Genomic DNA, 13,196 nt, shown 5'->3' with positions numbered 1-13,196 from the left:
ATTTTAATCATTCCCTTTTCTTGCAACCCCCCCACTTCTTACGTTCTTGATCCCTGACCGAGTTTTTTTTGGGGGAGGGATGAGAGCGCAGACACTCTGCTCGGAGACATGCATTAATGCTGCTCTTGAACCAGCCACTAGGAGGTGTGGAAGAGCACTTGGTGACTTGCCGGAAGATGTTGCCTTCCTGGCTGAAGTTCACCTCAGCACTGAAGCAGTTCATGCAGCTATCAACATGTTTCCCCCCCACCATATTCACTATGTGGAAAGCTTATAAAAGCTCAATCCATACACAGAGAAAGGACAGTTAAGGAGAGGCTTTTACATGCATATGAAATATTAAATAGCTGGGTTAAGACGAACCCTGCATATTATTTTAAAATAAGACAGAATAGGATTGCAGGTTGTAGGAACAGGAGTAGGCCATTCAGCCCATTGAGCCTGTTCTGTCATTCAATGAGATCACAGCTGATCTGTATCCTAACTCCATATTCCTTAATACCCTTGGCGAGCAAAAATCTATCAATCTCAGAATTAAATTTATTAATTGAGCTAGCATCTACTCATTTTTGTGTGAGAGTGTTGCATACTTTTACTCCACTTTGTGTCAAGTGTTTCTGAACTTCTCTCCTGAATGGCCTGGCTCTGATTTTAAGGCTATGTCCCTTTGTCCTAGACTCCCCCACCACCAGAAAAGGTTTCTCTCTATCTACCCTAACAATTACTTTCAAAATCCTAAATACCTGAATCAAATCACCCCCTAACCTTCTATAGTCCAGGGAAGACAAGCCTAGTTTATGTAATCTTGCTTCATAATATAACCCTTGGAGCCCTGATAAATCTGTGTTGCACTCCTTTCAAGGCCAATATATCCTTTCTAAAGTGCGGTCCAGATGTGGTCCAATCAGGGCTTTGTATAGCTGTCACAAAACTTCCTCCACTTTATATTATGTTACACCTATATGTTATAAAGGCTAACATTCCATTAACCTTTTTTGATTATTTTTTGTACCGGACCACTACATTTTCGTGATCTGTGTACATGGACCCCTAAATCTCTTTGGGCCTCCACTGTTCCTAGTTTTCACCATTTAAAAAATACACTGATCTATCCTTTTTTGATTCAAAATAGATGACCTCACACTTGCTTGCGTTGAAATCCATCTGCTACGGTTTTGCGCACTTAATCTATCGATGTCTCTTCGTAATTTTATGCTCCCGTCTACATCACTTACTATGCCACCAATTTGTGTGTCATCAACAAACTTGGATAAATGGCTCTGTATTGTGTTATCTAAGTCAATAAATATGACTTAACAGTGAATTGAATAATCAATAAATATGACAATAAATAGTGAATAGTTGAGGCCCAAGCACAGATCCTTGTGGGACACCACTAATCACTTCCTTCCAATTTGAGTACATACCCATTATCCCTACTCTCTCTTCTACCACCTAACCAATTTCCTAACCAGGTCAATAATTTGCCTTCAATTCCGTGAGCTTTAATTTTAGTTAACAGTTTATATGGAACCTTATCGAATGCCTTTTAAAGGTCCATATAAACTACATCCATAGACATTCCCTTGTCTACTACTTCAGTTACTTCCTCAAAAAAATCAATTAAGTTTGTTAGACATGACCTACCCTTTATAAATCCATGTTGACTCTCTCAAATGTGAACTAGTGCAAAATAAATTTAGAACAGATACAAGGAGAAACTTTTTCATGCAACAGGTGATAAATGTCTGGTAAAATTTGCTGGGCAAGGTAGCAGAGATATAGGTATCAGCAGCATTCAAAATCCTGGGCTGGTACAGTTAGAACTAGAACAATGAGCTTTGGTGGATTGAATGGAATTTTCTCATCATTAACATTTTTTTTAAAAAGGCAGCAGCTTATACTGGAACACAATTCCTTGGGTACTTGCAGCCTTCTGGAACTTCACCCAAGCATCCTTTAAGAACAGTATATTGAAGAGTTAAACATCAAACAGTGCAATCATATCAGCCAAACCTGATCTGTTATCATGAATAAATGAACACTTTTCAGTAGAGTTCAGTGGGTAGAAACCCTGCTTAAAATGTGCCTTCTAGCCCGAGAACATGGAGGCCAATTGCTTTGTCGCCACTACTGAGATCAGCTGCAGTTCTCTCTCCCAGACTCCGAATCTGGGACCTCGCTGATCTGCACGGCTCAGAACAATACCAGGTACATTAAGCCACTGAGCACGCACACACGTGGGTGAGCAAGCGTGCATGATATTTTACTGCGATCAAGCTTTGGTACACGAAATCTGAAATCATGTATCAGATTTCATTCAAAGGCTCCTTTTCTTAAACGTTTTGAACAGTTGATGCAGTAATTCATAATGTAGTAATGGCAATTTTTGTATAGATGGCAACTGTGTGTTAAATAGTAACCAGGGTTACATCTGTATTCACAAAAACTTATTTATTTGCACAAGGTGAGAACTGCACACCCGCCCAAAGATAAATGACAAAGGCTGCATTCAGTTTAAATGCTAGTTCATCCTTAATCTATACTTGACAAACTGAATTTATCACACAAAGCATAAAGTAAACAAATGCCATATTGAAAAGTAAGTGTACAAAGCAATGATTCCAGTCATGTATTTTCCTGATTTATTGAAATCATTACTTATGGAAATGATTACATTAAAAACAGCATACAAATGGCACCAGATGATCTGTTGGCAAACACTGGTGTACTAACAACTTGCATCAGAGTGGCAGGCATTGCTCCATACCTGTAACTGCCCACACAAAGAATTTACAGGAGTCATCAAGCGAAGATGAAATGCTGAGAGAAGGAAGAAAAATAGAAGCAGAAAAATCAATAATGCAAGTCATAGGCCCAATTTTGGCACACAAAACCTGAGTGGCATTTACAGAGATATGGGAATAAATACAACTTCTATTTACATAGTGCGTTTCACACAAAACATCCCAGCATGCTTTACAGAAGGAGCTACGGACACGGATGTTCAGCCCAGTTCAGTCCAAAGATGGCACGCGGGGTCCTATGTAATTGTAGCACCCCGATTAGCATTTTAATTGGATCGACTGACTGATTCAGTGGGCCACCCAGCCATAGGCCTGGGGGAATAATGCCACGGCAATGGGACAGGAGGTCATTGCCTACCACTTTTTTTGTGTCATCACCCCATTTCTGCTGGGTTGGGGGGGGGGGGGGGGGCTGAAAATTCATTGCTCTGTTTCAACACTTGTGTCCTTTGAGCTTCAGTTGAAAGAGATGACGGATTTTGCTTAGGAACTTCATCACAGGAGACACTCCTGTACTCAGCTATCAGGACAAGATGGCTAGCATCAAAATTTATTTCAAGAAAAGGAGGTGACATTTTTTTAAAAATTAAATGTTTTTCTCCCCTCTGCTAAAAGTGTACACCTTTCCTGATGTTAAGTTCCACGTGGAGGTCATGCTCACGTATGGAAGCTACCTTTGGTCGAGAAAATGAATGAAACACATTTGGTGCGTGTACGAGTTGTAAGTGTTTGGGCCATCTTCTATTTATTTCCATCTTCTCTTAAGCAGCTAAAAACATATGCGGTACCCTCAATGCAATAGCATTCTTGGGACCAAATAATTAACTGTTGTAACAAAGTATCTGTGACCGTGAACGCCCATAACAGGGCACAAAATATTACCCATAGCATAGCATGTTCGAGTAGCCAAACACGGGTGTCACACCAGTGATCCCTCACAGCACCAAGCCAATCCTTAGGCATATCCCTACAGGGAATTTGTCCAGTACAAGCTGGTCTATTTCTACAGTGAACGGGGAGGTGATGGAGGGAAGCATCATCCCTGCTCTCACCCCAAGCAATTTGAGCATCACCGTCCCCCTGGCTGTGGATAATGGGTGGCATGGGGGAGATCCATTTGCAGGGGGGGGGGGGGGGTGTGTGGAGAGTGCTGAAATGTTTTACTGGGCGTGGGTAAAACAAAAAAGCTGAATGTCTGATAAACATTAGGCCATCTACTGAGGATGTTGTGTCTTAAATTTTAAGAAAATATGAATTCATACACTTACCCAGGTGGACAAACTTCATCCTCAACGCAAGTTAAACCCTATTTGGTGGAGTAATGTAGAATTGCTTTTATATTGGAGGAGTGCAGCACGCTGCAGTAGTTCTATCAACAACTGCAATCCCAAGTATAAACTTCTTGATCCCTAGGATCGACTCACAAATGCAAGTAACTTCAGAGGGCATTCAGGTGTCAATTGCACTCCCATATTTCACACTGTAGAGACCAGTGCTCAATAGAAATATTGCAGAGGGGAGAATAGAACAGAGAGGTTGTTCCTCCCCAAATTGTAACAACTTTTTAAGCAGAAGTAGAAATGTCTTTAATGAGCTGCATAAAGCAACCTGGCTTTGAACGGCAGTATCAATTTGGGGCAATACAGGGGAAGGCGAAAACAAAGGTATGCACACTCCTCAGTGGGGTTCAGCTGGTCATTTCCTCTCAGTCACCACCTCATCACCGAATGTAATTGCTGCAAGAGGCTTAGCCAAGAGCCAACTTCCTGACCCAGCTAGCTGAGTTCAAGTGAGAGATTGTGCAAGGGGCTGAAATTAGTCTTTCTAAAATGAGAGTAGCCCACGCTGCTTCTCCAACAACTTATTTTCGAAGGTTAAAACTCCCAATGACTGTACTTGCATTATACAACAAAAACACAATGAAACCCTGGGGTGGGGAAGAGACAGGAGAGTCAGGCACAGGATTTCAGAGGAATCGTACTGGGAACGAAATTGCACCAGAACAAATTGTGTAATTACACACAGTTTAACCTTGACTTACCAGGATGGCAGGTTCAAAATAAAATGCCACAAAACAAGTTTATAATAAATAGGAGCTCTCTAACTGTATCAGAAGTAAACAGCAAATTACATCACATTGCAAACTTGACATTCACAGTTTAATTTTCAGCAGATTTAGTTCCAAACTTCAATTTTTTGTAAAAATGCCAGTGCTCAGAACACTTGGTTTCTAACTCATTTCTTCATATCCGGACAACTGTTCTGACTTCCCTTTTTCGAAAACCTCAAAATTAACCAGTGACAGCACAACGCCGCGCATACACAGATGGGTTTAGAATATTTGCTTCATTACCAAGTATGACAATAAATGCCAAGTTATTAACTTTAAGAGGAACTTTTTCCTCTTAGTGTGTAATGCACAACAATTGCAGAAACAGAAGCAGCCTTCGACCTCAACTGCACAAGTCCAAGCTCCATCAGTGGTAAGTGTTTTCAAAAGCACAAGTGCAATTTTTTTGGACCTAAATGCATTGATAAATTAATTTCTTAATAAAATCACGCAGAAAATAGTTCAATGTGATCAGTCAAGAAACCCAACGATTAACTTGATTTAGTTTGTGATTTCAAAATGACAATCTCTCAAGTGTCATGTATGGTTGCTCCGCAATTAAAACAAGTATTGGTAAATGGAGTGAAATACTCCATTATCTCATGGTATGTGTACGTGTATGAGTACGTGTCAGTTAGCGTGTGTATGAGCATGCACGCCAAAATATATAGCTAACAATGGATATCTGATTGCAAGTCAGTATTCGAATCTGGGGGTTCAGATGGCATCATAAACCAAAACAGCACCAATTCACAACTTGGCATCTGAATCCAGAGATTAGGTGGCTTACTTGAAGTCACACGACAGCATCTATTTTAATAGATGATATATGGGTGCTTCTGTGGGGTAATTTAATTTCGAATTCATGGCACGGACAATGTTAGTTCCTGATGCACAGTGACACTTGTACTGAGTAGTTATAGACAACTGGCAATTTACTGCAAGTCTACTGATTAATAATGACGTTTTAACATACATTTATGAAGTGCCACTCACATTGAAACCTCTCAACAGCACTTCTCTTGCTTTTTCTTGAACAGTGATGGTTGTGTCGGCAAATGCGGCAGTCATTCTAAGTTAGATGCCGCTCACAAGAGCGAGGAGATGGCTGGCCAGTCAATCTGCTTTTAGGTGGTACTGATTGACACAGGAATGTTTCGTGGGGATTTCTACTTGAAGGAAAACAATTCTTTTCATTGCACTATAAAAGTAATGGGGAGATCCCCCTTACACTGAGATTTCCCGATTTTAGCTCTTGGGAAAGGGCAGTGATGATGATAGACATTTCCCCCGCCAACAGAAGAGAAGGTAATAAAAAAAAGGCAACTTTTCCTAGGCTACATTTGTGTCATCTCTTCCAGCCAATCATACTGCAGCACTGGCAGAAGCTTAGAAGCTGCTCAAATGGAAAAGGGAGAAAAATCAACCAAAACAAACCAAGAATTAAAAATCATTGTTCAACATAAATTGGAAATATGTTCAGGAAGTAAAACAGGTGTCAAATCTCATTTGAGCTGCTGCTAAGCATCACGTTGCAAAAGGAAGGGAGGGTGGATGACAGGAGACATTGCTTCAGAGCAGAGACAATTAATTCTGAGTCTGCTTAAATTGAGTTCCATTTTATTTTGTGTCAATGGACCCAGTTAAAGTAAACTATTTTCTGATATCCAGTTCACCTGGTCCTGAAGCTAAATAATAGAACTACTATGCATATCGTTTAAATAGCATTTTTAAAAATGCATCTTCAAGTTCAGATAGAAAGTCAGTCCCAAGATCACAATTGCTTTTGAAAATGATGCAGTAACTTTCAGATCAGGCTCATGATGATCCTTACCATGAGAGTCAAAATTAAGGCTACAGAATCACTAGCCAGCAGCACCAGTTTACTGCAAAAAAAACAGTATCAGCAGTCCATCAAACGTGAATTTATTTATGTTTAGATTATGTACAATGATGGTTGGAAGCTGTTTGCACAAACCTGCTTGAGGATGAGTACAGGAACACAGATCTGCATTACCACTCAAACACATTCACTGGTCCAGTCGCACTCAGATAGTGAATGATGCACTATTGCAGGTATGGACCTGGATTAATTTTAATGTGCGCTGACATTACAGAACTACGGCAGATTGCAGGTGTACAGTCCATCCTTGGTTGGTTACAATCCATGGTACATACAGGTCAAACTACAGCAAACTGATAGCATCACAGACCCATGAAAATGTAGGTCTAGGAATACACCATTGGATTACAGCCAGTGGTTTAATTGAAGTAAAGTGAGGAGTTGGTCCCACACTCCAGCAACACTATTGGGACTGGCTCTTCAATGCAGTGAGTGAAAATGAGAGCATGACACACTGAGGTCATTCTCCCGGAACAGGTGCAAAAATGCTGTAAGATATAAAAGTACGTTTGTACCAAAAAAAAGAGTATTTTACACGGTATTCAATGAGCTGCATTGTGGTACTTATGGCTGAACAACGCAAGATTACTGCTCAGATCTTCACTTTAAATCAGACATATATTTCAATAAAATGGGCTGTCATTCCATTCAGTTGCAGGTACAGAACAGTGGAGCCAACTTTCAATCTTAGCATGCTCCACTCAAAGAAAACAGAAGCAAAGCTCCCCCTTAATAAGCCCTTTCTACACTACTGGTAAAAGTCTGCATTATGAAGTATTAAATGCCTGTTGAAGTGGTCATTTAAAGGTCCCATGGCCATGTTCCAAGAGTAGATAGCGCTCCTGGCCAACATTCCTCCTTTAACTAATAGGAGCAAAAAAAGATTAAGCACCCATTTATCTTGCTGTTATCAGTGACCTACCAGGAAGTATTTATCCTCTGGTGACAGAAGATGAATAACCTCTCAAAGGGGAAGTACAGTTGACTGACTTGCTCGTTAACCCTAAATGTCAAGAAAACATGTTCGCAGGTAGCAGTGTCTCAGCCACCGTCCCATATTCAGGAACAGTTGGTCAGAGGCAGGCTGAAAGCAGAGACTTATGGTAACACCGCTCCTGCTGGGACATCAGAACATTCAGCTCCACTGGCATCATGAATGAGGAACGCAGCTCACAATCTGCCACTCCCATTCGTGATATCACTGAAGCAGATAAAATCATTCAGAGCAAAACCTGCTCCTCGTCTTCCCCTTGAAAGCATAATACTGGGCAACAAGGGTAGGAATAGTGAGAAGCTAACAGCTCAACAACACTTACTATCACAAGCAAGTCAAAAACAGGAACTTTTAAACTTGCTTTTTTATGGTATGAATTTTAAAAATTAACTTGATATTTGAAGTGTGTGCATCCCACATTTTGCTTTTACACACACCAACAAAAGCAATAAAAGTATTTTTTGAAATACAGCAAAATTCTAAAAAAAAATTTCATTCTTAATTCTTGCAGGAATTTATAGTCGTCAGCAACCTGGTCTTGGTTTTTAAAGCCTGTCTCTTCAAAGCTAGGAAAGATGGAAGCAATCCATTTGACTATACTGGTACTACTGGCAAAGGGCCTTGGGGGTACAACCACAGTGAACTACAAGTCATCCACAGGATCAGATATTGTAACAGATCCAAGTGCATCATCTTCACTTCAGGACTCCAGTAACCTGGCCACTGCAACTTCCTGGATAATCACAAGTATGCCAACCACCATAAGTGGGCCTTCAAGTGATCTTCCCAGTGACACTTCTATCTTGGCAAATACACCTTCTGTTACTTCACAGTTCACATCGAAATTTTCATCTGAGGCACAATCGATTCCAAGTTCGACCTCCAAACCTACTTCGTACGTGGCAACTATAAAACAGACCACTACTGAGTTAACGACCAGTAAGCCAACGACCAGTAAGCCAACGACCAGTAAGCCAACGACCAGTAAGCCAACGACCAGTAAGCCAACGACCAGTAAGCCAACGACCAGTAAGCCAACGACCCAGTACCAAGATCGTGACTTGGCTGCAAGCACGATCGTTGCTTGCATCATCGGTGGGATATTGTTGTTAATGTTGCTCATCATAGTTGCCATTCCAGTGTGGAAAAGATGCTCACAAAAGAAACCTGTACAGGACCTCACATGGGCAGGAACTTGCCCAGTCCCCAGTGGTGAAGATTCTGTACATGTAGTTGAGGACAACGATATCGATGCTGCTCCAGCGAAACGCCCCTCACTCACCACCTTTCTGTCTAAAAAATCTAAACGTGAATCCTTACTGGATCAATATAACATGGAGGTGCAAGAGTCTGAAGGAATCATCAACAGTTCTTCACCTGAGATTGAAGGAACGATCATAGTGCCTGCTGAAGTCAAAATGGAAAATGAAACAGGAAAAGAAACACAAGCTTTAAGTCAAACACAAACTGTAAATGGAACACAAAGTCAAGATTTTCCACCACCTCCTCTTGAGGCACAAGCTCCACTGAATAACAATGACCCACAACATCCACTGCCTGCAACAGTTACAGAGGCTCGAGGCCCACCTCAGGGGGTTCCTGACGTAGGTCCAAATAATACAAACTTTCCCCCTCCTCCATTGGATTTTCTGGATCTTGTGAATGATTTCGATTTGCCACCACCGCTCTCTGAGCTGGAAGTCTAAAGTGCTCGGTGTTTGTTTTAGCTCCCAGGACTACAAAGAAAATGCGCATCAGCTACAGGGTGACTTTCTTCCAAGGCTATGGGCATAAGTTGCCTTCCTGTTGCAACTGTCTGTGCATCAGCATTGCCACTCCATATTTAAAATCAGACATGTTAAAACTGCCCATCATGCCAAATGTGCAATGCACTGCATCTTTCCAATATGCAAAGTTGGAAGCGATGACATGATTTGTACCTACACACAAAATCCCCTATGGACTGCAATTCCATCAAGGCACTTCTGCTTTTTTTTATTAAAAGGGTGGCAATACAAGCCTATTCTCCCAATTTGTTTCACTTCCACTTCTGCACAGAGACACAGGGTAACTGTATCACCTCAAAATGCTTTTCACTTTTATTATCCATCCAATTCACTTCTCAGCAGCCACCCTGTATACAGTTCTCACAGTTGAAGTGGTCAACCACAATAAAACAGCAAATGCTGCATTTCCTGTACTTAGGTGGCAAAGCAAATTATTTTTTTAAAATTACAAATGGAAAAAACATAGCTAAACATCCCCATAAAAGCAGAGTTAAACACATGCACCTTTCCTCAGTTGAGATTCAAAAAATTAAAAAGTACAGAAAACAAAAAAAAATCTGATTTTCCATGGGTTGTGTTTCCTTAGCAGAAATGTTATTGAACTAATATTTTAGTGAGCTTTTGTACAAAATTTTGCAGCAGACAACTTTGTAATCTGAACAAAAAACAGGGAAACAATGCTTCGCAATCATATCCCATGGCACTGCACATTGCTTTGAGTTGCATCCGTGTTGGGCTTCCCAATTTTTTCCTCCAGCTTTCCTTCTACCCTACTCATTCCTCATATCACATTTTAGTCTTACCTTTCTTAAGTTAAGTGTGCATTAATTTTTTGAAAGGTGGGGGGGTAGGAAGGGAGTTATGACTGCAAAATCTGATCTGTTCGCATTTGTACCCAACAGGCCATTCACTAGATTGAGGGGCGGATAGATAGCATGCCTTCACTTGTCAGTTGATGCCACTCTTAGCAGATGCATTAAGTTTCCCCTCCTTCCCTGCAGCCAGCTTTGTCCATCTGGACCCACAAGTTAGGGAACTGGTTGGGCTTTGGGTATGCTTTTCACGCACCATACTGGAACGTTGGTACAAAAGGGAAAAATCAGAGTCCTTCGTGGGCCAATAGTCACAAATAATCTATCTCAACCTTCTGCATAGATACATACCAGAAAATGTATGGCTGGTAATAATGTACACAATTCAATATTTTGTTTGTATTAATGGAAAGGTTTTTCTTGCAGTTTTTTTGGGAGGGGGTGTGGGGGGTGGTATAGCATTAACGTCTAGATGACATTGGTTCAGCTACTTAAAACTATGGCCTTTCATCTTTGACTTCAGGGTTAAATCCATTACAAACAGATGGGACCATTGCTGACCATGAGTCTAATATGAAATGAGCCTCAGCAGTTTCAACTGAGCTTCTTGAGGGTGCAAGTGCACAGCATAATTCTGCAGTTTCACTCAGTCAACACTGTTATTGTGGGAAACGTCACACTGGTTAAACTAAAGCCAACTTATTGATACTGCATAGAGTTTGCCCTGCTCTGAACTCCAAGCTATAACTGACCAGGAACATTGCGATACTGGCACTGCGTTGTTCAACGGAATACAACTTTTTTTGAGCAAGAACACAACTTTCAAAGAACAGGAGTAGATAGCAGTACATTAATTGTTTAATTCAATTGGAGATTTATTCAAGGAAAAATACTGACATAACCAGTGAGACACTAAGTGAACAACAGCAATGAATTTCCTCTACTCTCAGCTGGGAAACTTCATATTCCTTCCAGCCATGTTCCCAATTTTGGTCCATATTCCATTTTTTAAAATCAGAGCGAAGAATTCCAGTGCACTGCTGAGCCACAAAGGAAACAGTGAAGAGAGAAGGGATTTCAGAACATGGCTACAATCCAATACTCATTTCTTTGCAGTGCTAAATTTTGTAAATCATTTTAACAATGCTAATCTAGATCTGCACGTTTTAATCAGTAAGTCATAGCTTATATGTTACCATCTAAGGGAGAGACATAATAAAAGCAACAGAACGGTCAGCTGGCGTTTTCATTAAGTGCAGATATTTTCTTACATGGGTACTGTGCCAGTACACAGAACATCATCTGTAGATCTCAGTTTAGAAAACAAATGGAATGCTGGACTCCACAAATGTGTTGAAGATTTTTACAATTATAATTTTTCCAGCCTATTTCACAAATAGGGAGAGTAATAATAAAATAGACAGAGCAGTAGAAACAGAGAACATTTGAAATATAGATTCAGTTTGGCTATCCAACTAGGTAGAGACATACCAAATCAAATTTAACAATGAATAGCATTACATGCAAGTGGAAAAAAGTGGGTCACAAGTATGCAATTAATGGAACTAAATTAACAGAAACTTCAAAATGGAATTGGGAGTAATGATTGACATGTTAATTTCAATATTGGGGTCGGGTGGTAAAGCAATTAAAAAGTTAACAGAAAGTAGGATATAAATGTTTTAGAAAGAATACAGGGAATAGCAACAAGACTGATCCCAAATATAGAGATGAGATGTGATAAATTATTTGTGAAACTTGAACTTTACAGTCTTACAATGAGTGGTTAAGAGGGGCCTGCAAATGATATGGGTGAACTCAGTATTACTTTAAAGTAAGACAAGCTGCAGGGTCAGAGGACACACACAGAAATTCGTGAAAAATAAACACACACACACACACACACACACACACACACACACACACAGTAGTAGAGGCAAAAGCATTGGCGTTTTTCAAGATACAACTGGATGGCATGATGGGAGAGTTTCTGTACTAGAGGGGTGATCTTGGATAGGTCAAATGACTTTCTCATCCCTGACTTTTCCTGCATGTTTCATCAGTACACTTGCCTGCAATAAACTTTTGGACTGCTCTTTGGTGGCACACATTAATACACAAACATGGTGAACTGGTCAGGATGGAACTAGTCAACTATTAGTTGAATATTTTACCCATGGTCCATATGCTCAGTAAAACAAAACGCACTAATAACATATCAAAATGGACAAAAAATGATTTAAATAAAGGTTAAAAGCAAAGCCCATTTTTGAAACAGGGATACAAGATATTCCACAATGCTTTGGATTTCTTTGATGTTGGGTATAACTTTGAAAAGAAAGTCTTGCATTTATATAACACCTATCGTGACTTCAGGACCTAAGTGCATGAAGTACATTTTTTTTTAAAAGTGAGAGATTGGGGCAAGGTGCCTAGAAAGACTAATGCAAAAGAAACTGGAGGAAGTCAAGAGAACTTGGTTCAACTCAGAGAGAAGTTTAGCAGTTTGAGACAAGTTAAAACTAAGTAACTCAAGTCCTTGAAGTATAAGCAATATATAACAGCTACAGAAGAAACAGAAGACAAATCCTGATGGACCATATCAAAGATGACTGCAGAAGAATCATTAAAGACATAATCAAGGCACTGCATACAACACATTGCAGAGGGAGACACAAAATTCACTGCGAAGGAAGATTCAACATTGACCAGGTAGTAGACCATTCCTGGTGCAAGAACGTTGTAAGCCTTTCCTCGGACACCATAAGCTCATAGAGTTTGCA

At 40.3% G+C, this 13,196-nt stretch overlaps 2 protein-coding genes across 6 annotated transcripts in view; one reads left to right on the top strand and one right to left on the bottom strand.

Moving 5' to 3' along the window:
* Positions 1–13,196, bottom strand: part of nf1a (neurofibromin 1a) — a 276,274-nt gene that overhangs the window by 79,952 nt on the left and 183,126 nt on the right. The window lies entirely within an intron of this gene.
* Positions 5,114–11,649, top strand: LOC137345027 (uncharacterized). Its single transcript, XM_068008401.1, has 2 exons — positions 5,114–5,290; positions 8,326–11,649. The coding sequence occupies exon 2, from the start codon at positions 8,390–8,392 to the stop codon at positions 9,518–9,520; it is 1,131 nt and encodes a 376-aa protein (XP_067864502.1). The 5' UTR covers positions 5,114–5,290; positions 8,326–8,389; the 3' UTR covers positions 9,521–11,649.

This window comes from Heptranchias perlo, chromosome 28 (genome assembly GCF_035084215.1).
Source record: "Heptranchias perlo isolate sHepPer1 chromosome 28, sHepPer1.hap1, whole genome shotgun sequence".
NCBI classification, from domain to species: domain Eukaryota; kingdom Metazoa; phylum Chordata; class Chondrichthyes; order Hexanchiformes; family Hexanchidae; genus Heptranchias; species Heptranchias perlo.
The sequence above is the reverse complement of the archived record's forward strand: the minus strand, read 5'-3'. Positions and strand labels throughout refer to the sequence as shown.